This window comes from Salvelinus namaycush, chromosome 41 (genome assembly GCF_016432855.1).
Source record: "Salvelinus namaycush isolate Seneca chromosome 41, SaNama_1.0, whole genome shotgun sequence".
NCBI lineage: Eukaryota > Metazoa > Chordata > Actinopteri > Salmoniformes > Salmonidae > Salvelinus > Salvelinus namaycush.
Genome location: NC_052347.1, coordinates 360534 through 388305, shown reverse-complemented (window position 1 = coordinate 388305; position 27772 = coordinate 360534). Strand labels below are relative to the sequence as shown.

The window sequence follows — 27772 nt, the reverse complement described above, 5'->3', positions numbered from 1 at the left end:
TGTTAGGGTATTACGGAGCGGTATAACCTACCCTGAGAAACACTGTTAGGGTATTACGGAGCGATATAACCTACACTGAGAAACACTGTTAGGGTATTACGGAGCGATATAACCCAACCTGAGAAACACTGTTAGGGAATTACGGAGCGGTATAACCTACCCTGAGAAACACTTTTAGGGTATTACGGAGCGGTATAACCTACCCTGAGAAACACTGTTAGGGTATTACGGAGCGATATAACCTACACTGAGAAACACTGTTAGGGTATTACGGAGCGATATAACCCACCCTGAGAAACACTGTTAGGGTATTACGGAGCGGTATAACCTACCCTGAGAAACACTGTTAGGGTATTACGGCGCGATATAACCCACCCTGAGAAACACTGTTAGGGAATTACGGAGCGGTATAACCTACCCTGAGAAACACTTTTAGGGTATTACGGAGCGGTATAACCTACCCTGAGATACACTGTTAGGGAATTACGGAGCGGTATAACCTATCCTGAGAAACACTGTTAGGGTATTACGGAGCGATATAACCTACCCTGAGAAACACTGTTAGGGTATTACGGAGCGATATAACCCACCCTGAGAAACACTGTTAGGGAATTACGGAGCGGTATAATCTACCCTGAGAAACACTTTTAGGGTATTACGGAGCGGTATAACCTACCCTGAGAAACACTGTTAGGGTATTACGGAGCGATATAACCCACCCTGAGAAACACTGTTAGGGAATTACGGAGCGATATAACCTACCCTGAGAAACACTGTTAGGGTATTACGGAGCGATATAACCTACCCTGAGAAACACTGTTAGGGTATTACGGAGCGATATAACCCACCCTGAGAAACACTGTTAGGGTATTACGGAGCGATATAACCCACCCTGAGAAACACTGTTAGGGTATTACGGAGCGATATAACCTACCCTGAGAAACACTGTTAGGGTATTACGGAGCGATATAACCTGCCCTGAGAAACACTGTTAGGGTATTACGGAGCGGTATAACCTACCCTGAGAAACACTGTTAGGTTATTACGGAGCGATATAACCCGCACTGAGAAACACTGTTAGAGTATTACGGAGCGATATAACCCACCATGAGAAACACTGTTAGGGTATTACGGAGCGATATAACCTACCCTGAGAAACACTGTTAGGGAATTACGGAGCGGTATAACCTACCCTGAGAAACACTGTTAGGGTATTACGGAGCGATATAACCCACCCTGAGCAACACTGTTAGGGTATTACGGAGCGGTTTAACCTAGCCAGAGAAACACTGTTAGGGTATTACGGAGCGGTATAACCCGCCCTGAGAAACACTGTTAGGGTATTACGGAGCGATATAACCTACCCTGAGATACACTGTTAGGGAATTACGGAGCGGTATAACCTACCCTGAGAAACACTTTTAGGGTATTACGGAGCGGTATAAACTACCCTGAGAAACACTGTTAGGGTATTACGGAGCGATATAACCTACACTGAGAAACACTGTTAGGGTATTACGGAGCGATATAACCCACCCTGAGAAACACTGTTAGGGTATTACGGAGCGGTATAACCTACCCTGAGAAACACTGTTAGGGTATTACGGAGCGATATAACCCACCCTGAGAAACACTGTTAGGGAATTACGGAGCGGTATAACCTACACTGAGAAACACTGTTAGGGTATTACGGAGCGATATAACCCACCCTGAGAAACACTGTTAGGGTATTACGGAGCGGTATAACCTACCCTGAGAAACACTGTTAGGGTATTACGGAGCGATATAACCCACCCTGAGAAACACTGTTAGGGAATTACGGAGCGGTATAACCTACACTGAGAAACACTGTTAGGGTATTACGGAGCGGTATAACCTACCCTGAGAAACACTGTTAGGGTATTACGGAGCGATATAACCCACGCTGAGAAACACTGTTAGGGTATTACGGAGCGATATAACCCACCCTGAGAAACACTGTTAGGGTATTACGGAGCGATATAACCTACCCTGAGAAACACTGTTAGGGTATTACGGAGCGATATAACCCACCCTGAGAAACACTGTTAGGGAATTACGGAGCGATATAACCCACCCTGAGAAACACTGTTAGGGTATTACGGAGCGATATAACCCATCCTGAGAAACACTGTTAGGGAATTACGGAGCGGTATAACCTACCCTGAGAAACACTGTTAGGGTATTACGGAGCGATATAACCCACCCTGAGAAACACTGTTAGGGTATTACGGAGCGGTATAACCTACCCTGAGAAACACTGTTAGGGTATTACGGAGCGGTATAACCCACCCTGAGAAACACTGTTAGGGTATTACGGAGCGGTATAACCTACCCTGAGAAACACTGTTAGGGTATTACGGAGCGGTATAACCTACCCTGAGAAACACTGTTAGGGTATTACGGAACGGTATAACCTACCCTGAGAAACACTGTTAGGGTATTACGGAGCGGTATAACCTACCCTGAGAAACACTGTTAGGGTATTACGGAGCGGTATAACCCACCCTGAGATGATAACAACAACAACAACAACAAAGTAGATCTGTAGGGTCGGTAGCCAATGAGGATAACATGGAGTGGGCCAGCCACTCCCCTCAGGGGAACCCCACAGAGACTACGGGGCAGATTAACCAGGCCACAGCAGGAGGATGGACAGCCTACTGTTCTGCAGCCTTCTGTACTGTAATGTACTCTGCTATACCGTTACTGCACTGTTCTGTACTGTAGGAGGGCAAAGGGATCAGCTCACCAAGGCGCTGCCAAGCAGACCTGTGTTTGGAGAGCTGTTTATAGGAAATGGAGAGAGGTCAGAGTGACAATGTAGGGGTAGTGGTCAACATAGAGGGAAAGGTCTGAGCCAGTGGTCAGAGCTCTGAGCCACTGTGGACAGTTGAATGCAGTGTAGGCTGGTGGAAGGAGCTATAGGAGGACGGGCTCATTGGGCTGGAATGGGATAAATGGGCAGGTATCACACACCAAACCTATAGAAACCACATGTTTGATTCTGTTCCTGTCACACCCTGACCTTAGAGATCCTGTTTATGTCTCTATTTTGGTTTGGTCAGGGTGTGAGTTGGGGTGAGTATTCTATATTCTATTATTTGTATTTCTATGTTTTGGCCGGGTAGGGTTCTCAATCAGGGACAGCTGTCTATCTTTGTCTCTGATTGAGAACCATACTTAGATAGCCCTTTTTTCCACCTGTCTTTGTGGGAAGTTGACTTTGTTTAGGGCACATAGCCTTTAGCTTTACGGTTTGTTTTTGTAGTGTTTATTGTTTTGTTCGGCGTCATTTTTATCAATAAAAGGAAAATGTACGCTGACCACGCTGTACCTTGGTCCTCTTCTTTTAACGGCCGTGACAGTTCCATTTATTCCATTCCAGCCATTACAATGAGCTAATCCTCCTATAGCTCCTTCCACCAGTCTCCACTGGTTGAATGGTTGCAACGCTGACACCACAGCATCAGTATGGATCAGCAGATTAGTGTACTTGAAGTAGGGCAGCACTTAGGCAGCCAAAGCAGAGCATTGATTTTGATATTTGGTGATGTAAGCTAACAATCTGAACTGACCTCTCCCCTCTATGAGGTCTGATGGCCTGATATGGGATCTGATATGTTACATATTGGTTGTTATATCACCATTGAAAGACCTAAATTGAACATGCAACAGCTCCAAAAGTCATACTGATATTTGGCTGGATAAAAGCTTTTGATAAGACTGCCTGACAATATTGTAATGCTAATACATCCTTTTTACTAAAATCAATCACATAATCCATCATACTGATTTATTCTGGTCTGTTTGCAGAGCAAGAGTTTGCCAAGAACATCATAAAGGCAGCAGAAACGGCTAAGTCCTGTGTGGCTCAGCAGGTATGGATGCTTTTGTTGTCTCTCGTGTGTATGGGGCTGTATAGGTTGTACATGTGATGATGTGTACAATATTGCATAGAAACGTATTAAGTCCATATCAGATTACTTTTTAGGCTTATTATTAGCTACCTTACTGGAATGCACTGAAAGTCGCTGTGCATAAAAGCATCTGCTAAATTACCAATATAAAATGTTTTGCAGTGCCTTGACTTTTTGCACATTTTGTTGTGTTACAGCCTGAATTTAAAATTGATTAAATGTCTCTGGCCTACACACAATATCCCATAATGTCAAAGTGGAATTATGTTTTTAGAAATAATTTATTTAAAATGAAAAGCTGGAATGTTTTGAGTAAAGCGTAAATAAGTTCAGGAGTAAAAATGTGCTCAACAAGTCACATAATAAGTTGCATAGACTCACTCTGTGTGCAACAATAGTGTTTAACATGATTTTTGAATGACTACCTCATCTCTGTACCCCACACAATTATCTGTAAGGTCCCTCATTCGAGCAGTGAATTTCAACCAAGATTCAACCAGAAAGACCAGGGAGGTTTTCCAATGCCTCGCAAAGAAGGGCACCTATTGGTAGATGGGTAAAAAAACAAACAGACATTGAATATCCCTTTGAGCATGGTGAAGTCATTAATTACACTTTGGATGGTGTACTACAAAGATAAAGTTGCCGGAGAGGAAGGAAACCACTCAGGGATTTCACCATTAAAACAGTTAGAGTGTAATGGCTGTGATAGGAGAAAACTGAGGATGGATCAACATCATTGTAGTTACTCAACAATTCTAACCTAATTGACAGAGTGACAAGAAGGAAGCTTGTACAGAATACAAATATTACAAGACATGCATCCTGTATGCAACTAGGCACTAAAGTAATACTGCAAAAAATGTGGCAAAGCAATTCACTTTTTGTACATGAATACAAATTGTTATGTTTGGGGCAAATCCAATACAACACATTACTGAGTACAACTCTCCATATTTTCGAGCAAAGTGGAAGCTGCATCATTTTATGGGTATGCTTATAATCGTTCAGGACTGGGGAGTTTTCCAGGATAAAATAGAAACAGAATGGAGCTAAGCACAGGCAAAATCCTAGAGGAAAACCTGGTTCAGTCTGCTTTCCACCAGACACTGGAAGATGAATTTACCTTTCAGCAGGATAATAATCTAAAACACAAGGCCAAATCTACACTGGAGTTGCTTTCCAAGAAGACAGTAAATGTTCCTGAGTGGCCGAATAACAGTTTTGACTTAAATCTACTTGAAAATCTATAGCAAGACCTGAAAATGGTTGTCTAGCAATGATCAACAACCAATTTGACAGAGCTTGAAGAATTAAAAAAATAATAATACAGGTGTGGAAAGATCCCAGAAAGACTCACAGCTGTAAGGTGCTTCTACAAAGTATTGACTCAGGGGTGTGAATACTTATGTAAATGAGATATTTCTGTATTTCATTTTCCCCCAAAAATCAAAAAAATCTACAAACTTGTTTTCAGGCAACACAACAAAATGTTGAATAGGTCAAGGGGTATGAATACTTTCTGAAGGCACATGTACAGTATTGCATAGAAACATATTATTTCCTTAATTTCCCCACTCTCTCTACATATTCTCTGAAATACTGTATATCTAATATCTCTAATATAACTGAAATATATCTATAAATAACGTTTTGAAATTATATCTATGACCTGGTTCTTGCTGTGCTGTTGTTACAGGACATGATGCCTCTGCAGTACATCTACACCATGGCCCTGGAGCACGATGTGAAGACCAGCCAGTCTACTAAACAGACATCAGAACTGCTGCAGCAACGCTGCTACCAGGTACGACCGACCGACCGACAGACAGACCGACAGACCGACAGACAGACCGACAGACAGACAGACAGAGACCGACCAACCGACCGACCGACTGACCGACCGACCGACCGACCGGCAGGAGAACTGCTGCCAGGTACACTGACAGACAGACACAATTAGCAAGCCTATTCAATGTGTCAAACATTCCTGTATGCAAGAAAATGTGGAATAATATGTAAAGTTTTTAGTATGATGTGGTTAATCCTACATCTTAATCCTGAAGGCCCTGGCATGCAAGAAGAATGAGATTGATAAGTGGCGCAGGGAGTTCAAGGAGCAGTGGTCCAGAGAACAGAGGAGGATGGTACGTGCTGTTTTTTTTTAGACGCTACTGTGTATGTGCACTCACGTGCGTGTGTGTTTTAACAGCTTCTCCCATTGATCAGAACATTGCGTTAACTAACAACGTCTCTCATTGGTCAGAACAATGTGGTAACAGCTTCTCCCATTGGTCAGAACAATGCGGTAACCGCTTCTCTAATTGGTCAGAACAATGTGGTAACAGCTTCTCTCACTGGTCAGAATGAGGCGGTGGCGGCTCTGAAAAAGGCTCGTCAGCAGTACCTGCAGCGCAGCGAGGACCTGGAGAAGACCAAGGCTGTGACGGCCAAGGCCGGGGACGAGCTCACAGCGGGACACAAGACCCTGGACAAGAGGAGGAAGTCACGTGATGACGCACAATCAAAGGTGTGGTACAGCGGGTCCAACCGCCATATGGGGTTCACGGAAACATATCCCACTTTTTAGGTTTACATTTTTATTTTGTGGAAAATTAGGATTGTTATATTTTTTGTCATCATGTGACTCACTGTGCCTATCTCCCTCTTTCTCTCTCTCCCTCTCTCATTCACCCCCCCCCACCCCTACAACCAGGTGATGGAGGCAGAGATGCAGTACAGACAGTGTGTGTGTGAGGCCCAGGACCACCAGGACAAGCTGGAGAGCTTGAAGGAGAAAATCATAGTTCACACCCGTAAACTCATCTGCCAGGGGGACACTGTGCTCAAGGAGGTGGGTGTCAAAGCCTATTGGAGATAGAGATATTCCCTGTGCTGGATGCAACAAGTGGAGTGCATAATAGGGATAGTGATAGCATAAGGGTGGGCATAAGAGTAAATAGACTCAAGGCAAGCAGTCAGCAGCCGTTTCAATTAGTCTTTTAAGACTGTCAATGCTTTTGATTTAAACAATCGCCCATACAACAACAAAAAACATATTCAAATATGGTCCACGTCTCCTTTTCTAATTAATATAATAAATCCCATATAGCAGATCATTTTATCCAAAGCAACTTAGTCATGCGTGCATACATTTTACATACAGGTGGTACTGGAATTTAACCGAATATGCTGGCGTTGCCATGCTCTACCAACTGAGCTACAGAGGTATCTTGAGCTCAATGGGATGAATCATTTTCTAATAATTCATTTTATCATGTACCTCTACCACCCCTAGGCCACAGTGAACATGTTCTACTTCCAGCGTCAGCAGACGGAGCCGGTTCCCCTGGGCTACCACAACCTGGAGTTGACCTGCAGGCCGTGTGAACCCGGGGAGCCCTACCTGCTGTATATCTTTAGGAAGAGAAGCCAAGAACAGCCCCTACAAACCTTCACCTTCCAGGAGTTTGTCCCTCAGAACAAGAGGTACGGACGGATGGATGATTTGTCCTGTTCTTGATAGGCTACGGCTCTAATGGATGATGCTGTTTGTCCCATTAGTGCCTATTGTCTTATATTTAGAGTTGCTGTCAAGATTTTATTTGTAAATGTTAATTGTGTGTGTGTGTGTGTGTGTGTGTGTGTGTGTGTGTGTGTGTGTGTGTGTGTGTGTGTGTGTGTGTGTGTGTGTGTGTGTGTGTGTGTGTGTGTGTGTGTGTGTGTGTGTGTGTGTGCTTGCCTGCGTGTGTGTGTGCTTGCCTGCGTGTGTGTGTGCTTGCCTGCGTGTGTGTGTGTGTGTGTGTGTGCGTGCGTGCATGCGTGTGTCCGAATCTGTGTGTGGCACCACCAAGTGGCCGTCGTAAGACCAGCAACCCCAGCTCTCTACAGGACTCCTTCTCCCTGCCTGAAGAAAGTCTGGTTAATCGTAAGGGCTACAGTGACAGTGAGAGCATTGGAGGCAGTCTGGAGTCTCTGTCCAGCCCAGGTAAGCCTGTGTGCTTCATTTGACACATTTCATTTAATCATGCTCAGAAGATTGACCAATCATCAAACATCGATGTCATAATTGGTAGTGGAGAGAAATAATGTGTTTGTTAGGAAGCTTACGGGAAACTCACCTTGTCCTGTTTGTCTGGTCTCTCCTCCTTCTTTGTGTGTCTTACCCACATTGAACCCTGAACCCTGTAGCCCATGGCAACAGGAGGCTTCCTAAAGCCCCCTCCACAGGGACAATGTCATCAGACGACCTGGATGAGAGGGACATAGGCACCGTCCTGGAAGGAGGTGAACGTCACCGTCATCACCTAGCTCACACAACAGACACCAACTAATGGCTCTCTATACGTAAATTCTCCTGCTGAATCCCGAATCTACCCTTAACCCAGTGTTCCCCAAACTCGGTCCTCGGCACCCCGAAGGGGTGCATATTTTGGTTTTTGCCCTAGAACTACACAGCTGATTCAGATAACCAACCAACTCATCATCAAGCTTTGATTATTTTAATCAGCTGTGTAGTGCTAGGACAAAAAGAAACGTACACACCTTGGGGTCCCCAGGACCGAGTTTGGGGAACGCTGCCCTAACCCCTACACCCTAGCCACTCCTGTAGATCTGAGAGAGATTAAATAGATATAATCATTGTGACAATTGCTTCTTGTCTACTGATTGGCTAGGTGGAAATGTTTCCATATTCTTCCACTTGTCCAATCCTCTCAGGTCTACAGGAGTTGCTAGGGAGTAGGGTTTGTTTGAAACTAGGGGTAAATTTGGTGGGTAGTGTTTCCCACCGTGACTGAGTATGACTGAGTCCTGTCCTGTGGTTCCTCGTAGATTGTGTGGACTCCACTCCAGAGGGGAACGGTACGGCGGGGAAGGTACGGACTACGTCCCGAGCCGCACTGACACACCGACTCAGGAAGATGAAGAGCAAGATGGTGAAGTGCAAACAGTGTGACAATTACATCGTTGTCAACGGCATCGAGTGTGAGGAGGTGAGAAAGAGGAGGAATAGAAGGAGAGAGGAACAACTGACAGACATTTATGTGGCAGCCTCTTTAATGACTAAAGTATAACATTATTGCCTGATTCACAGTCACACCATAGAGCCTGACCGATGCCAAGCTGAACTGAGCTGTACTGGGCTGGTTTGGTTCGCTATCCTCCATAGTGGCACCAGCACAGTATGGCTCAGGTTGAACCAGGTATATAGGGTGTGATTTGAGCTCACCCTGTGGTTTGCTAATCCATGTCCTCTGTCCCGCCTGCCGTCTCTGTAGTGTGGCGTGGCGGTTCATAGGAAGTGTCTGGAGGTGTTACAGCATGAGTGTGAGAACAGGAAGGGCGTTCTGTTTGGGGTGGGTTTCTCCCTGTTGCCCCGGGACCGGCCTGACGAGGTGCCCTTTGTGGTCCAGCGCTGCACGGCCGAGATAGAGAGCAGGGCCCTCACTCTACAGGTACTGTATTAACCTGGATGTAATATGGCTTAGAGTAAGTACTGAAGCAAACAGTAAAACTGTTTTGCAGAGGCGACAGTACAGTGCCCTTATCTCAATCCTTCTTGTTTTCTCTTTCCCTCCCTCCCCCCTCCATCCATCCCTCCCACCCAGGGGGTGTATCGTATCAGTGGGTCGAAGCCTCGCATCCAGAAGCTGTGTCAGGTCTTCGAGACCCAGAAGGACCAGGTCGACCTCTCTGACCTTTCACCTCATGACGTCACCTCAGTCCTCAAACACTTCTTCAAGGAGGTACTTCACAGACAACAAAGAACACTGATATTACAGACAATATACTGTAGAGCCAACGATACAGTTAATACAGACAATATACTGTAGGGCCAACAATATAGTTAATATAGACAGTATACTGTAGAGCCAACAATATAGTTAATACAGACAGTATACTGTAGAGCCAATGATACAGTTAATACAGACAATATACTGTAGAGCCAACAATATAGTTAATACAGACAGTATACTGTAGAGCCAACAATATAGTTACAGACAGTATACTGTAGAGCCAATGATAAAGTTAATACAGACAATATAGTTAATACAGACAGTATGCTGTAGAGCCAACAATATAGTTAATACAGACAGTATACTGTAGAGCCAACAATATAGTTAATTAGTTAATACAGACAGTATACTGTAGAGCCAACAATATAGTTAATACAGACAGTATACTGTAGAGCCAACAATATAGTTAATACAGACAATATACTGTAGAGCCAACAATATAGTTAATACAGACAGTATACTGTAGAGCCAACAATATAGTTAATTAGTTAATACAGACAGTATACTGTAGAGCCAACAATATAGTTAATAGAGACAGTATACTGTAGAGCCAACAATATAGTTAATACAGACAATATACTGTAGAGCCAACAATATAGTTAATACAGACAGTATACTGTAGAGCCAACAATATAGTTAATACAGACAGTATACTGTAGAGCCAACAATATAGTTAATACAGACAGTATACTGTAGAGCCAACAATATAGTTAATACAGACAATATACTGTAGAGCCAACAATATAGTTAATACAGACAGTATACTGTAGAGCCAATGATACAGTTAATACAGACAATATACTGTAGAGCCAACGACACAGTTAATAAAGACAATTAAGAGTCGAATGGACATACACTGTTATTTAAACTCTCACACAAAGCTCCCCTTCATGATTATGCCAACATATGAGTAATATGGACATATCTTAACTCAGGATTTCCCTTTTAGTGAACATCATGTGGTACACTTGTCAGTCGATGCATCGAAGCTAATAAGTATTTATTATTATTATGTGTTAATAACAATCTATTGTTATTATTTATTAGAAATGAAACCATCTTCATCCTCAGCTTCCAGAGCCGCTGTTGACCTTTGACCTGTACAATGACTTCATCTCGGTGGGCAAGGAGATCCAGCGTCTCAGTGGGAGGGAGGCGACAGCTGAGATAGTGGAGGACCTCACATATAGCCTGAGAGACCTGCTGGGGAGACTGCCCCCATACCGCTACTACACACTACAGCATATGATGCGTCACCTTCACAGGTACTACACTACTACACAGTGCAGCATATGGTGCGTCACCTTCACAGGTACTACACTACTACACAGTGCAGCATATGATGCGTCACCTCCACAGGTACTACACTACTACACACTGCAGCATATGATGCGTCACCTTCACAGGTACTACACTACTACACAGTGCAGCATATGATGCGTCACCTTCACAGGTACTACACTACTACACAGTGCAGCATATGGTGCGTCACCTTCACAGGTACTACACTACTACACAGTGCAGCATATGATGTGTCACCTCCACAGGTACTACACTACTACACAGTGCAGCATATGATGCGTCACCTTCACAGGTACTACACTACTACACAGTGCAGCATATGATGCGTCACCTTCACAGGTACTACACTACTACACAGTGCAGCATATGGTGCGTCACCTTCACAGGTACTACACTACTACACAGTGCAGCATATGATGCGTCACCTTCACGTCACCTACACACTGCAGCAGATGATGCGTCAACTACACACTGCAGCACATGATGTGTCACCTACACAGATACTACTACACACTGCAGCACATGATGTGTCACCTACACAGATACTACTACACACTGCAGCACATGATGCGGTCACCTACACAGATACCACTACACACTGCAGCACCTGGTGCGTCACCTACACAGATACTACTACGCACTGCAGCACATGATGCGTCAACCTACACAGATACTACTACGCACTGCAGCACATGATGCGTCACCTACACAGATACTACTACGCACTGCAGCACATGATGCGTCAACCTACACAGATACTACTACACACTGCAGCACATGATGCGTCAACCTACACAGATACTACTACGCACTGCAGCACATGATGCGTCAACCTACACAGATACTACTACGCACTGCAGCACATGATGTGTCACCTACACAGACACTACTACGCACTGCAGCACATGATGTGGTCACCTACACAGATACTACTACACACTGCAGCACATGATGTGTCACCTACACAGATACTACTACGCACTGCAGCACATGATGCGTCACCTACACAGATACTACTACACACTGCAGCACATGATGTGTCATCTACACAGATACTACTACGCACTGCAGCACATGATGCGTCACCTACACAGATACTACTACGCACTGCAGCACATGATGCGTCAACCTACACACATACTACTACACACTGCAGCACATGATGTGTCACCTACACAGATACTACTACGCACTGCAGCACATGATGCGTCAACCTACACAGATACTACTACGCACTGCAGCACATGATGCGTCACCTACACAGATACTACTACACACTGCAGCACATGTGTCACCTACACACATACTACTACACACTGCAGCACATGATGTGGTCACCTACACAGATACTACTACACACTGCAGCACATGATGCGTCACCTACACAGATACTACTACACACTGCAGCACATGATGTGTCACCTACACAGATACTACTACGCACTGCAGCACATGATGCGTCACCTACACAGATACTACTACACACTGCAGCACATGATGTGTCACCTACACAGATACTACTACACACTGCAGCACATGATGTGGTCACCTACACAGATACTACTACACACTGCAGCACATGATGTGGTCACCTACACAGATACTACTACGCACTGCAGCACATGATGCGTCAACCTACACAGATACTACTACACACTGCAGCACATGATGTGGTCACCTACACAGATACTACTACACACTGCAGCACATGATGCGTCACCTACACAGATACTACTACGCACTGCAGCACATGATGCGTCAACCTACACAGATACTACTACACACTGCAGCACATGATGTGGTCACCTACACAGATACTACTACACACTGCAGCACATGATGCGTCAACCTACACAGATACTACTACACACTGCAGCACATGATGTGGTCACCTACACAGATACTACTACACACTGCAGCACATGATGCGTCAACCTACACAGATACTACTACACACTGCAGCACATGATGCGTCAACCTACACAGATACTACTACGCACTGCAGCACATGATGTGTCACCTACACAGATACTACTACACACTGCAGCACATGATGTGTCACCTACACAGATACTACTACGCACTGCAGCACATGATGCGTCACCTACACAGATACTACTACACACTGCAGCACATGATGTGTCATCTACACAGATACTACTACGCACTGCAGCACATGATGCGTCACCTACACAGATACTACTACGCACTGCAGCACATGATGCGTCACCTACACAGATACTACTACGCACTGCAGCACATGATGTGTCACCTACACAGATACTACTACACACTGCAGCACATGATGCGTCACCTACACACATACTACTACACACTGCAGCACATGATGCGTCACCTACACACATACTACTACGCACTGCAGCACATGATGCGTCAACCTACACAGATACTACTACACACTGCAGCACATGATGTGGTCACCTACACAGATACTACTACACACTGCAGCACATGATGTGTCACCTACACAGATACTACTACGCACTGCAGCACATGATGCGTCACCTACACACATACTACTACACACTGCAGCACATGATGTGGTCACCTACACAGATACTACTACACACTGCAGCACATGATGCGTCAACCTACACAGATACTACTACGCACTGCAGCACATGATGTGTCACCTACACAGATACTACTACGCACTGCAGCACATGATGCGTCAACCTACACAGATACTACTACGCACTGCAGCACATGATGCGTCACCTACACAGATACTACTACACACTGCAGCACATGATGCGTCACCTACACAGATACTACTACACACTGCAGCACATGATGTGGTCACCTACACAGATACTACTACACACTGCAGCACATGATGTGGTCACCTACACAGATACTACTACACACTGCAGCACATGATGCGTCACCTACACAGATACTACTACACACTGCAGCACATGATGTGTCACCTACACAGATACTACTACACACTGCAGCACATGATGCGTCACCTACACAGATACTACTACACACTGCAGCACATGATGCGTCACCTACACAGATACTACTACACACTGCAGCACATGATGCGTCACCTACACAGATACTACTACACACTGCAGCACATGATGCGTCAACCTACACAGATACTACTACACACTGCAGCACATGATGCGTCACCTACACAGATACTACTGCACAATGCAGCACATGATGCGTCAACCTACACAGATACTACTACGCACTGCAGCACATGATGCGTCACCTACACAGATACTACTACACACTGCAGCACATGATGCGTCAACCTACACAGATACTACTACACACTGCAGCACATGATGCGTCACCTACACAATTAGCAAACCTGGTTGTTGTCGAGATGGCTCAGTGAACCATGCTCATAGACTTGTATTAGCTCCCCAAAGTAATTCCTCGGCTTCAGCTCACTGGGAAAACAGATTATTGTGGCTGTGCAGCAGAACGGTCGGTCACATGGTCATAAGAGGGGTGCTGGGCCCTCCTCCAGATGTTTTTTTTTGGACCATACTCTATCCTCTCTTTTCTTCACTCATTTCACATTCTCTCTCTCTCCCTCTCCACAGAGTATCAGAGAATTACGAGGAGAACAAGATGTCTCCCAGTAACCTGGGCATCGTATTTGGTCCGACCTTGCTGCGCCCGCTGGTGTCTGTAGACGTGTCCATGGTGGCCCTACTGGAGACTACCTACCAGGCCCTACTGGTGGAGTTCCTCATCACACACCACCAACACATCTTCGACGCTCCACCTCCCGTCCCCACCACCCCCCTCCCTGACACCCCTTCCCGGGCGACGTGTTCAGGAGGGGCCCCGAAGACTGTTGCAGGGGCTGACCCTGGCTCTCAGGACCCCCCCGCTGGAGGAGCCTCGTCCAGAGAACGCCCCCGCTCTCTAGAGGTAAGGGACACACTGAGGGTGGATTACATTGTGTCAGACAAGCTCAATCAAGTGCAGCTTAAGTATTTGAATTCAACCATAACATTTGAACCCAGGTCTGGTTAACAGATGGGTTAACCCTGGGCTGATAGACAAATATATACTTTTCAAATACTTTTCATATACTATACTGAAGTTCATTTAAATACAGATTTTCTCCAATGTTTTTCAAGGGTTTGAATAGGAGGGCAATGTTAACCTCAATCAAACACTTAATTTTGAATCTGAGGCCTCTTGATCACACGTCTGGCAGCTGTAGGTTTGTCAGCCAGTGATTGGTCCTCGAAGTCTAAGTAACATTGGGACGGCTCATGATGCCCTACAGTCAGACCTGGGTTCAGATACTATTAGAAATGATTTCAAATACTTTCGCCAGGCTTCATTGAGCTTGCCTGCCGCAATAGTACCAATATAATAGCCACAGCCCATCTGCCCACCCAGGAAGGCTAGAGCAACTACTCAAAGTATTTGACAGATTTCAAATAGTATTTGAACCCAAGTCTGCCTCACAGCCAGGGTTCATGGAGTTCAGCCTCAGCCTGCTGCCTTGAGCTGCTTTCCTTCCTGTTGCTTCTGTTACCTGTTGTTGTCTCAAAGGGGTAATCTGTGATTCAAACAACAAGAAAGAGGTCACTCCAGTCACTTTTTTTGGTAAACAGCTGAGGGATGGGGCTGAAGAAATGTAACTAATAAGGCATTTATAACTAATATTCTTCAAGAGTCAATGGCTATATCATTTATTCAAATTAAAAGTCCCAAAACAGATGTACCAATCCCAGATTGCCCCTTTAATGCTCCTGGCTCGCCATGCTGTGACTCTGCTGTTGCCAACCCAGAAGGGATTACATGCTTTTTTTGTGAGGCTTAACATAGTGCAACATTGGGATGTGTGTGTATGTATGCTACCTCTGACTGGACTCTGATCTGACCCTTTCCTGACCAGATCTACCCTGGCTGGGTTTCAATACTGCTCAATGGCATCCTCTGTGAAATATAGCCAAATGATTGTCAAATTCTTCCTGTTCTTCCTCCTCTATTGTACAATTACTTTGTTTCCTTTCTCCTCTGCTTCATTACCACTGATAGGCCAAAGGACTGGGTACTGTGGAAACTGTAGGTTTCATGGGTAGGAAAGGACATGAGGAGAGGAAGCAAGTTAAAGCTATTGAGACACAGCCCTAGCATTGGTGTTCTTGGCCACTAAATACACAACACTGACCACTGGTAAATACTGGGGGGTGTGGGGGTGGAAGAGAAGGTTAGTGCCCTGCCCTCTACATGTGACTTTGGAGTTGTTTAGGAACACAAGGAATTTTTTACTTGATTTTATCCAATAAGAATAAAAATCCCTTTTTAATGTATAGGCTACTCAACATCCACAATTTACCTGCCAATATCTCTTTAATCCACAGGGGGTCACTTTCTAGACCTAGAGCTATAGTATGTATCTCGCTACAGCATTCCATTCCCACACTTCCTACCCCAAATATCTGGTGTCTATTCCCCAAAACTTAGAGTTTCTGTCATTTCAACAGACTCGCACAATCAAGAGAGACTTGAGTGAGGGTTATATATCTGACAAGTCGTCGTCCAATGAGGCAGTGGACCAGCTCAGCCCTGAAGCCAATGAGAGAGCAGGTAGGCGGGATGTACTTTAGTATCAGAGGAATGATTGGATTAATGGGTTTTGTTGGTAAACAAGTGGGCTAGAGGACTTTGCTGTTCTTATCTGATCTGTCATTTCTTTACATAACCTTTCTCTGCTACCATCAGATATTTTGTCTGCTCGCTGCTCACTGTTTATGTCATGTTATAGCGCCCTCTGCTGACTTGACTGTAGGCATTTTCTACTTTCTTTTGCCAAAATTCAACAGCCTCTCAAAAGCAAGGCTAAACTCACACATGTTATGATAGAAAGAGACAGAGTATTTACTTTGCCAAGCTAAAAGTGAAATACAGTGGTTAATCTGTGTTTCTCTGGTTTGTCTTATTGTCGCCTCTCCTCCCCTCTCTCCTCCCCTTTGCTTCCCCAGTCGTGGCTGTGAGGGGGGCATCAGCAGAGGCTGCTGCTCTGGGTGATCTGGTGGGGGGTCCAGAGCCAGGGGACTCTCCCTCTGTGGGGACCCAGCCACAGAGCCACTTCAGTAGGCAGCCTGTCAAATACCAGCGCCAGCCCACCCCGGGTCTCCGCCGCTCCGCGGGCACTACCAGGGCCGGGCAGCTCGGGGAAGAGGAGGATGAAGAAGAGGAGGATGAAGAGGAGGAGAGGAGGAGAAACCAGTCGAGGAGCGAAGACAGCAGTCGTAGCCCCTCCCCTGACCCTGGTAACCAGAGAAGGAGAAGCCTTCGATTGGAGCTCCCCCCCGAGACCACCGCCTACCACCTGCTCAGCCAGGCTGGAGGCCACTCACCAGAGAACCAGACAGAAAGAGAGAAGACACGCCCATATGAGGTTCCACAGGGCAGGCTGCGGGCGGGGACAGTGGTAGTAGACCCCTCAATAGCTGAAACAGCAGTAGCGGCAGGAGCCAATCCGACACCGAGCACCGGTGCTCAGGAGGCGTGGCTTAGAAGTCGGTTAGCCACATTGTCTCAGCTGAACGTGAACCAGTCCAATAACAGTCAGGGGTGGGTGGGTGAGAGGCGGAGACAGGGCAGAGAGGAGGGTCTGAGTGGCCCGGCCCAGAGGATCCTGTCAGGACTGAAGCTCAGATGCAGCCACTCAGGACTGCAGCAACACTTTGTCTGAGGAAGGATGAAACTTTAAACCATAGAATTGGAATCACATTCGAGAATGGACATTCCTCATTCAAATCAACATTTTGTGACTGGCAGGATTCTATTTCTATGGTTAAACCCATAGATGGGATGAATTGTACTATGTAACTTCAAATGTTTTTTACAAATACAGTGAACAATTACATCCGCTCATGATTATTCCAGAATACTCATAAATACAGAACATACTAACATACAGTACCAGTCAAAAGTTTGGACACACCTACTCAAGGGTTTTTCTTTATTTTTACTATTTTCAACATTGTAGAGTAATAGTGAAGACATCAAAACTATGAAATAACACATATGGAACCATGTAGTAACCAAAAATGTGTTGAACAAAATATATTTGATATTTTTCAAAGTAGCCACCCTTTGCCTTGATGACAGCTTTGCACACGCTTGGCATTCTCCCAACCAGCTTCATGAGGTAGTGACCTGGAATGCATTTCAATTAACAGGTGTGCCTTGTTAAAAGTTAATTTGTGGAATTTCTTTCCTTCTTAATTTGTTTGAGCCAATCGTGTTGTGACAAGGTAGTGGTGGTATACAGAAGATAGCCCTATTTGGTAAAAGACAAAGTCCATATTATGGCAAAAACAGCTCAAATAAGCAAAAAGAAACAACAGTCCATCATTACTTTAAGACATGAAGGTCAGTCAACCCGGAAAATGTCAAGAATTTTTTAAGTTTCTTCATGTGCAGTCACATAAACCATGTGGACCGACACAGGAAAGGAAGACCCAGAGTTACCTCTGCTGCAGAGGATAAATTCATTAGAGTTAACTGCACCTCCGTCTGCAGCACAAATAAATGCTTCACAGAGTTCAAGTAACAGACACATCTCAACATCAACTGTTCAGAGGAGACTGTGTGAATCAGGCCTTCATGGTTGAATCGCTGCAAAGAAACCACTACTAAAGGACACCAATAATAAGAAGAGACTTGCTTGGGCCAAGAAACACGAGTAATGGACATTAGACCAGTGGAAATCTGTCCTTTGGTCTGATGAGTCCAAATTTTTGATTATTTTGTTCCAACCGCCGTGTCTTTGTAAGAAGCAGAGTAGGTGAACGGATGATCTCTGCATGTGTGGTTCCCACCATGAAGCATGGAGGAGGAGGTGTGATGGTGCTTTGCTGGTGACACTGTCAGTGATTTATTTAAAAATCAAGGCACACTTTTTTTTACCCCGTTTTCTCCCTAATTTTGTGGTATCCAATTGGTAGTTACAGTCTTGTCTCATCGCTGCAACTCCCGTACGGACTCGGGAGAGGCGACGGTCGAGAGCCGTGCGTCCTCCGAAACACAACTCAACCAAGCCACACTGCTTCTTGACACAATGCTCACTTAACCCGGAAGCTAGCCGCACCAATGTGTCGGAGGAAACACTGTGCACCTGGCGACCGTGTCAGCGTGCCCACCGCAGGAGTCGCTACTGCATGATGGGACAAGGACATCCCTGCCGGCCAAACCCTCCCCTAAGCCGGACGAGGCTGGGCCAATTGTGCGCCGCCCCATGGGTCTCCCGGACGCGGAATTCAAGGCACACTTTTTTTTTTAAACACACACAAGCAGCATTCTGCAGCGATACGCCATCCCATCTGGTTCGCGCTTAGTGGTACTATCATTTTTTGGGGGGGGGTTGGGTTGAGTTGGATCATAGAGTGAAGGAAAGCAGACAACAAGTGCTCAGCATATGTGGGAACTCCTTCGACTGTTGGAAAAGTATCCCTCATGAAGCTGGTTGAGAGAATACCAAGAGTGTGCAAAGCTGTCATCAAGGCAAAGGGTGGATACTTTGAAGATATAAAATATATTTAGATTTGTTTAACACTTTTTTGGTTACTACATGATTCCATATGTGTCATTTCATAGCTTTGATGACTACACTATTATTCTACAATGTAGAAAATAGTAAAAAAAAAAAAAAAAAAAAAAAACTTGAATGAGTAGGTGTGTCCAAACTTTTGACTGGTACTGTAACTCATCACAGTGATGCACATACACATAAATGAAACGCTCATCAAAGGGCCTACTCGCACACTGTCCATACGCACTGTCTATATACAGGGACAAATCTTGACTTTGCATGATTAAGGCCTATACTGTATGTATAATTTGCATCAACATGTACTGTAATGATAATCAACAGAAGGACTTCCGTGAAAATTCCAGTCATGCACACTGTCTTCAACAGAAACCTAACTGAACCAAGCGGGCAGGGACCTACCTGAGTATGTCCAATAGAAACTCTTGTAGGACTTTATAATAACTCCACGTAATAAAGAATTTGTAATGGATTACTAAATAGTTTATTCATCATTTATTAATCATTACTCCATTCATAAGATGTTTAATATAGGTAATTTAAACCATTTAATAATCATTAGTTAGTATTTTTGCGTGGCCTCATCTAAAGTGTGTGCTATTTACACTTTATAGGTACTTTATAAATGTTTTGAGTGACCAGTGTAATTTTTCACAAAAAAATGGACATGCCATTGGTAGACAGTCCAGCTGTACCTGATGCTCCTTAAGGTCTGAAAATAGCCTAGAATATACAGTATCAATGGTAAAAGAACAAGGACACAACACAGGATGTTTAAAGGTCCAATGCAGACGTTTTTATCTCAATATCAAATCATTTCTGGGTAACCTTAAAATGGTCAAAAAGAAACAAAAAATAGCTTTTTAGCAAAGAGAAATTTCTCAAGAAAGAATTTTGCTAGGACTGTCTGGGAGTGGTCTGGGTGGGAGGGGAAACCTAAAAAACTACAGTAGCTGTTATTGACAGAGAGGTTTGGAACTCTTTCTTAATGGTCTATTAACTAATTTACCGCCAGGCAGGCCAAAACTTCATCACACCAAAAAAGTAGAAGGTCTTACACTAAAAGGGCATTATCATAATTTCCACAATTTCACAGTATTATTCCAACCTCATATTGTGGAAATATATATAAAACACAGGAAAATCTAGTGTTTGACTGCGCTGGGCCTTTAAGGAAATATATCAAACATTTTATTCATGAAAACTGTTGTAAAACAACTGTTGCAAGGACATGAGGAAAAGTTGTAATGTAGAGGTCTGCACCAGACTGATTTATTCATCCCGCTCCTGCCTGCACCCGCTCCCGCCCTCACCCGCACCTTTTCACTGCTGGCTTTCTCTCCGACTCCCACCTGCTACTGCAAGAACTGATCCCAAACCCAACTGCAGTCCCGCAATGTTCTTTTAGGCTTATGTGAAGCAGCTCACTCCACCCTGTCTCCCACGGGAATGCAGTCCTCTATTGTAATGTGAATGTTTTGCTAATGTTGTCAACCTCGGTGGTTCTCTCTATTCCTCCATTACTACCGATAGGCCTATGTGATTGAGATAGATATGTTCCATGTATGATTTGCAGATATAAATGTTACATGTATAACTTTAAAATGCTTCCAGTGCTTCAGTTTTTTTAACCACAGACTATTTTCACACGGCTTTGTTTGGCGGCACTTTTACTGGGCCTTTAAAGGTAGTAACTCTTTAAACATAATGGGATAATTCAGCGAAGTTATGAATTCAGATATTTGTTTCCCTACCTCGCACGCAGTCTAACGAGTGACTGCAATCCACACTTTGGTTTTGGTAGAAATGTCACTGTCAAGAAACGCTAATGTTAGCATTTTCAGACAATTCAAAAAAAAATGACTCAGCATAGAGTGAGTCTGAAGTCACACATCACACTATTACAACAGTGTGACTGTTTTGGAATAAAATGTTCAAGATATTTTAACATCGTCTGAATTGTGTGCTTATTGTTTAACTGTTGGTATGTTCTAGTGGGCATTTTGAAACCTTCAGGCGTAGGAGGTACTTCTAGAATGTCTACCAATGAATGACATGTCCATCTTTTTGTGAGAAATTACACTGGTCACTCAAAGCATTTTTAAAGTATAAATAGCCCACACTTTAGATCAGGCCTTGCAAAAATACTTAACTAATGATTAGAAAATGGTTTAAACAGACCTAAACTCAGCAAAAAAAGAAACGTCCTCTCACTGTCAACTGTGTTCATTTTCAGCAAACTTAACATGTGTAAATATTTGTATGAACATAACAAGATTCAACAACTGAGACATAAACTGAACAAGTTCCACAGATATGTGACTAACAGAAATTGAATAATGTGTCCCTGAACAAAGGGGGGGGGGGGTCAAAATCAAAAGCAACAGTCAGTATCTGGTGTGGCCACCAGCTGCATTAAATACTGCAGTGCATCTCCTCATAGACTGTACCAGATTTGCCAGTTCTTGCTGTGAGATGTTACCCCACTCTTCCACCAAGCCACCTGCAAGTTCCCGGACATTTCTGGGGGGAATGGCCCTAGCCCTCACCCTCCGATCAAACAGGTCCCAGACGTGCTCAATGGGATTGATATCCGGGCTCTTCGCTGGCCATGGCACTGACCAGCGAAGAACACTGACATTCCTGTCTTGTAGGAAATCACGCACAGAACGAGCAGTATGGCTGGTGGCATTGTCATGCTGGAGGGTCATGTCAGGATGAGCCTGCAGGAAGGGTACCACATGAGGGAGGAGGATGTCTTTCCTGTAACGCACAGCGTTGAGATTGCCTGCAATGACAACAAGCTCAGTCCGATGATACTGTGACACACCGCCCCAGACCATGACGGACCCTCCACCTCCAAATCGATCCAGCTCCAGAGTACAGGCTTCGGTGTAACGCTCATTCCTTCAACGATAAACGCGAATCCGACCATCACCCCTGGTGAGACAAAACCGCGACTCGTCAGTGAAGAGCACTTTTTGCCAGTCCTGTCTGGTCCAGCGACGGTGGGTTTGTGCACATAGGCGATGTTTTTGCCGGTGATGTCTGGTGAGGACCTACCTTACAACAGGCCTACAAGCCCTCAGTCCATCCTCTCTCAGCCTTTTGCAGATAGTCTGAGCACTAATGGAGAGATTGTGCGTCCCTGGTGTAACTCGGGCAGTTGTTGTTGCCATCCTGTACCTGTCCCGCAGGTGTGATGTTCGGATGTACTGATCCTGTGCAGGTGTTGTTACACGTGGTATGCCACTGCGAGGACGATCAGCTGTCCGTCCTGTCTCCCTGTAGCGCTGTCTTTATTCTTTTGGTGTTTTTCAGAGTCTGTAGAAAGGCCTCTTTAGTGTCCTAAGTTTTCATAACTGTGACCTTAATTGCCTACCGTCTGTAAGCTGTTAGTGTCTTAACGACTGTTCCACAGGTGCATGTTCATTAATTGTTTATGCTTCATTGAACAAGCATGGGAAACAGTTGTTTAAACCCTTTACAATGAAGATCTGTGAAGTTATTTGGACTTTTTTGAATTACCTTTGAAAGACAAGGTACTGAAAAGGGGCCGTTTCTTTTTTTGCTGACTTTATATTAAACATTTTATGAATGAGTAATGATGAATAAGTGATGAATAAACTTTTTACTGATCCATTATAAATGCTTTATTACATGGAGTTATTACAAAGTGATACCGAAACTTGTTTTCATTGTGAAACGATTTGCTATGGTGTGCACATATGAATACACACTGTATCTCTAACAAGCCAGGATTGGGCCGGCAACCAACAGCCAGCTCTGGTGAAGAAGTGACTCCAGAACCTAAATATAGCAGGAGAATCACTGTAATAACCCCTTTAAAGAGAAGTCCATGTGTCTCCGCCCCAAATGGCACTCTATTCCCAATAGTACATTACTGTTGACCAGCGCCCTATGTAAGGATTCGGAATAGGGTTCCATTTGGGACACATTCATCCCGATAATGAGGAAGCACTCTCTCTCTTTCTGGAGTCCAACCCTGGCATAGTTACAGACTGCAGACAGACTACTCTCTCAAGGTTTTTAGGGGGGGGGGGTTGTTGACAGTCTCTCTCTCTTCAGTAAAACTTGGACGAGACAAATATGTGCATTTTTTTTTTGTAAAGATAATCTGGACTGCTCTGAAATATTAGTAACTGTAACTCGGGACTGCTAAGGAAAATATTTCAATAGAGTGTGAGAGTTGTGGGGAGAAGTATGCTCTATGCAGCATAGCACACACAAATACATAGGCTAGATAGTCTGTCCTCTTACGGTCATAGGGCTGGACAATAAATCTCTGTCTATAACTTCATCCTCTTGATGAATTCTGAAAAAAGTTGATCCCCCTCCAGCTCTGACATGTGTTTCGTGCACTGTTTGTTATTCCCTTAAAAACGTGAATGCCAGGCTTCTACTGTACACAAACGGTTGATAGATGTGGGATTTTTCTATGTTTTATAGGCAGCTCATTGGAATGCTGTAATATTTCCATTAATAAACAAATATAAAGATGTACTTACATTGAGCTTCCCTTTTATAATATATTCCGTATTAACTAATAACAACTATTTCCACATTTGGATCCATTTGATATGAATTCCAGTCAGATTAATTCTTGTATGGACTTTGTACAAAAGCATTCCATAGAATTCCTGGGGTGATTCACTTTATCATCATGTAAGAACAGTAGGATGGCTATAAGCAACGCGCCTCCACCTCTCTTGCCACACGGTGGCAGTAGAATTCACTGCATGAAAAGTGCAATCATTTTTTTAATAGTTTTTTTTTTACAAAAGGGGCCAAACGATAAACCTTATACTTATTGTTTCTAGCACGTAGGAAAACATTTGTTTATAAATGTTTAGCTTGGTGTATGTTTTGTCTCATCCACACATAACTCATCAAACCCTTTCTCTTTACACATGTAGGTTGGTCACACCATGTATAGGGCCTAGTCCAGCGTTTCCCAAACTCGGTCCTCGGGACCCCAAGGGGTGCACGTTTTGTTTTTTGCCTTAAAAAAAGTTTGAAGATTAGTTGAGTATTTGAATTAGCTGTGTAGTGCTAGGGCAAAAAACATTTAACCTTTATAGGCCTTTTTAACCTCAATAGGCCTAACTATCAAAATATTTCGATGTCATCTCAACAGTTGAGAATATGGGTATAGCCAAGCATAAAATACGTTTTGAAATAACAAAATCTCATAAAAGTAATTCACTGTAATTGCTCCTATAATGCAGCAGCACTATTTCAAAAGAGTATCTATAAACTACGCATTGATGGTCAATGGATGATTTTTTCTACACTGAATTTTATTGAAAGTAATGTTAATGTCAATGCTAATGCTTTGTGGTTTTGTTAAAACAATCCAATTATCCAAAAAGAACAACATTGATCACCCGATGGTGATTCCATATTATCCATTTTACCATTACAGCACGTTATCACTACGTCAAGACACCCCCCTCACCTTAAGAACCGTCGCCGTTTCTCCTGCTCCTCCTCCTCTCAGTCGTTTTATGCCCACCGAACTCCGGGCGCACAGTCAGCTTTAGAGCGACGGGGAGAAAAGAGAGCACAATAGAATAGTTTGCCTGAAACATAACATGCTATTTTGCTGCTATTCGCCTTCTGGAGTTTGAAATAGGACTATACGACGCGTGCACATTCACGGACCGACTAGTCTTATGCTATTTTAATGCTACCGATAGAGGTTTCGGAAGGAGTGTGTTTCACCTCAAGGTATGTGCGTCTGCCGCCAACATCCAGAACGCGTCGACAGGTTGTCGGTGCGTTGCCAACCTCAATTCGCAGATATGTTGCAAATATAAAGTGTTCCAGTTTTCAGCACATTTAACCAGGCCAAACCCTTTACGTGTCTTATTCTTCCTTGGAAATAGGAGTGATCCTACATCGGTTTCTCGATGTTATTATTTCAGAGGCTGATGGGAATTCCTACAAAGGTTTGACTTTTATCCAAGTGTAGGTTATGTGTTGCATATTGCCTGTAGCCTAATCTGCTATTTGACTAGCCTACTTAAATTCATATTTGTAGGCCTATCAACTTTAACATAGCATACTTTTAAATACCCAAATAGTTTGTCATATTTGACTTCAATATTTTGTTGAATAATAAGGTTGTCGCGATACATGTTCTGTCTTATTTTAGGCTTGCGGTCCATAGTAAACCTTTAGTCCTTATCGATCTTTTTGAAAATATTATAGCCTATCTCAGGGGTATTCAGAGCTCTCATCAGGAACCCCGAGACCCCAGCCCGTTCCAAAATGTCAACTATGCAAGAGCTAGCACACCTGATTCACCTGACCTCCAGACGTTGTGGAACGTCTGGGGGTCCCCGTTGATGGGTATGAAAAGCACTGGCCTATCTCATGTCTACCTGTATGATATTGATGATGATGGTGTCTCGCTCCTCATCGAGTTTGTTACAGAGTATATCATTTGATAATAGCCACAACCTCGGCTGTAGCCAATAGTCATAGACTGTTTTCGCTGCTACCGCACGGCAAGCGGTACCGGAGCGCCAAGTCTAGGACCTAAAGGCTCCTTAACAGCTTCTACCCCCAAGCCATAAGACTGCTGAACAATTAATCAAATGGCCACCGGACTATTACATTGACCCCCCCTCCATTTGTTTGTACACTGCTGCTACTCGCTGTTTATTATCTATGCATAGTCACTTCACCCCTACCTACATGTACAAATTAACTCAACTAACCTGCACTGTTGGTTAAGGGCTTGTAAGTAAGCATTTCACGGTAAGGTGTTCACTTGTAAAGTTAGATTTTATTTGGTCTGAAAGGTCTATGTATGCATGTCTTTCCAATGAGTTGTAGAAATATGGGGTGGTATTAGCCCATAAAGAAATAGCCTATTTATCCCAAACAAAAATATTTTGTCGAACAGTTTATATCATGTTGTGGATAATATAGGCAACAGGGTGACGCAAATTGAAAAGGGCAGTGGTAGCCTAGTTATGTGAATATAATGGGGGAAATGTAAGGGAAAATATGATATCAAATGTTGATTAGCCTTATTGTGAACGTGTGATAATGATGCAGTAATAACATAGCTCCAAGAAAATTGACGGCATTACCAGCAAATACGGTGCATATAGGCGATCTTTCATTGTTAGTGCTATCTGGGATCCATGGGACATCATTTACATTTACATTTAAGTCATTTAGCAGACGCTCTTATCCAGAGCGACTTACAAGTACATACAACATCTCTACCCTAAACCCTCATCTTAAACCCTACCCTCACCCTAACCTTAACCATAACCCTTACCTGACCCTAACCTTAACCTACAACTTCCGAGCACATTCCCCAGACGTTGGTGTTCACAGAACATATTGTTCTTCACCTATAAAGTTTCTCAATGTTAACCAATGTGTAAAGCTTTGATAGCCCTATCACCACACAGGGCCTAAAGATTTATATAGGCCTATGCTTTTTATTTAGAGGGGGTGGTGGGGGGGGGGGGGGTGAGACTAAACCAGGTGCCCCTTCAGTTTTGTCCAATATAGTATTGGTATAACATAAAGCTTATATGATAGTAGTTTAAGGATATACCGTTCTGGTCCACGGTATTAGTCTGCATGACCCTTACACAGTTATGAATAATAGACATGCAATTGCAATTAGTTATGAGCTCTCAGAAATAGGCGAATAGAGACGCGCGCGCTTTGGCAAGCAAGGCAACAACAAGGCTCAAATTCTATGACATATAGTGTCCATTATAGCAGTTTTGTCGAAAACAAAAATATTCCATATTTGTTTTTCAAGTGATTTTATTGGTTTATGTGGTTTTCTAATATTATGTTATAACCTATGTTGGAATCACTGTTGCGATCATTTGGAATAATAATCAATTGAAATACATATTTTTGAAGTTAGTGGATACAGTTCTGTAGTCTATGCACGTTAATAGGCCTAAATTATTTGATTTAGTAGGCTATTTTATACGAGGCCTAATAATTATTTCGATTTGTAATGACGGTGTAAATTAAATTTTAGCCTATGTATTCATATTAGCCTAAATCAATTATGATTCACATTTCTTGATGATTTTTCAGGTTTCATTTTTTTATTATTCCTTTTATTTTTATTCGAAGCCGTGACACCCTCATTCCTC

At 43.7% G+C, this 27772-nt stretch overlaps 1 protein-coding gene across 1 annotated transcript in view; it reads left to right on the top strand.

Moving 5' to 3' along the window:
• The window catches only part of LOC120033934 (GEM-interacting protein-like), a 33017-nt gene extending 15270 nt beyond the window's left edge, over positions 1 to 17747 (top strand). The window contains exons 6-21 of the mRNA XM_038980338.1: positions 3835 to 3899; positions 5638 to 5745; positions 6005 to 6085; positions 6304 to 6468; positions 6655 to 6792; positions 7237 to 7427; positions 7793 to 7926; positions 8130 to 8225; positions 8772 to 8932; positions 9218 to 9394; positions 9548 to 9685; positions 10808 to 11001; positions 14626 to 14959; positions 16534 to 16636; positions 17032 to 17210; positions 17331 to 17747. Coding sequence (XP_038836266.1) covers positions 3835 to 3899; positions 5638 to 5745; positions 6005 to 6085; positions 6304 to 6468; positions 6655 to 6792; positions 7237 to 7427; positions 7793 to 7926; positions 8130 to 8225; positions 8772 to 8932; positions 9218 to 9394; positions 9548 to 9685; positions 10808 to 11001; positions 14626 to 14959; positions 16534 to 16636; positions 17032 to 17210; positions 17331 to 17747 — 2681 coding nt within the window. The remainder of the gene's footprint in view (positions 1 to 3834; positions 3900 to 5637; positions 5746 to 6004; positions 6086 to 6303; positions 6469 to 6654; positions 6793 to 7236; positions 7428 to 7792; positions 7927 to 8129; positions 8226 to 8771; positions 8933 to 9217; positions 9395 to 9547; positions 9686 to 10807; positions 11002 to 14625; positions 14960 to 16533; positions 16637 to 17031; positions 17211 to 17330) is intronic.
• Positions 17748 to 27772: the final 10025 nt, after the last annotated feature.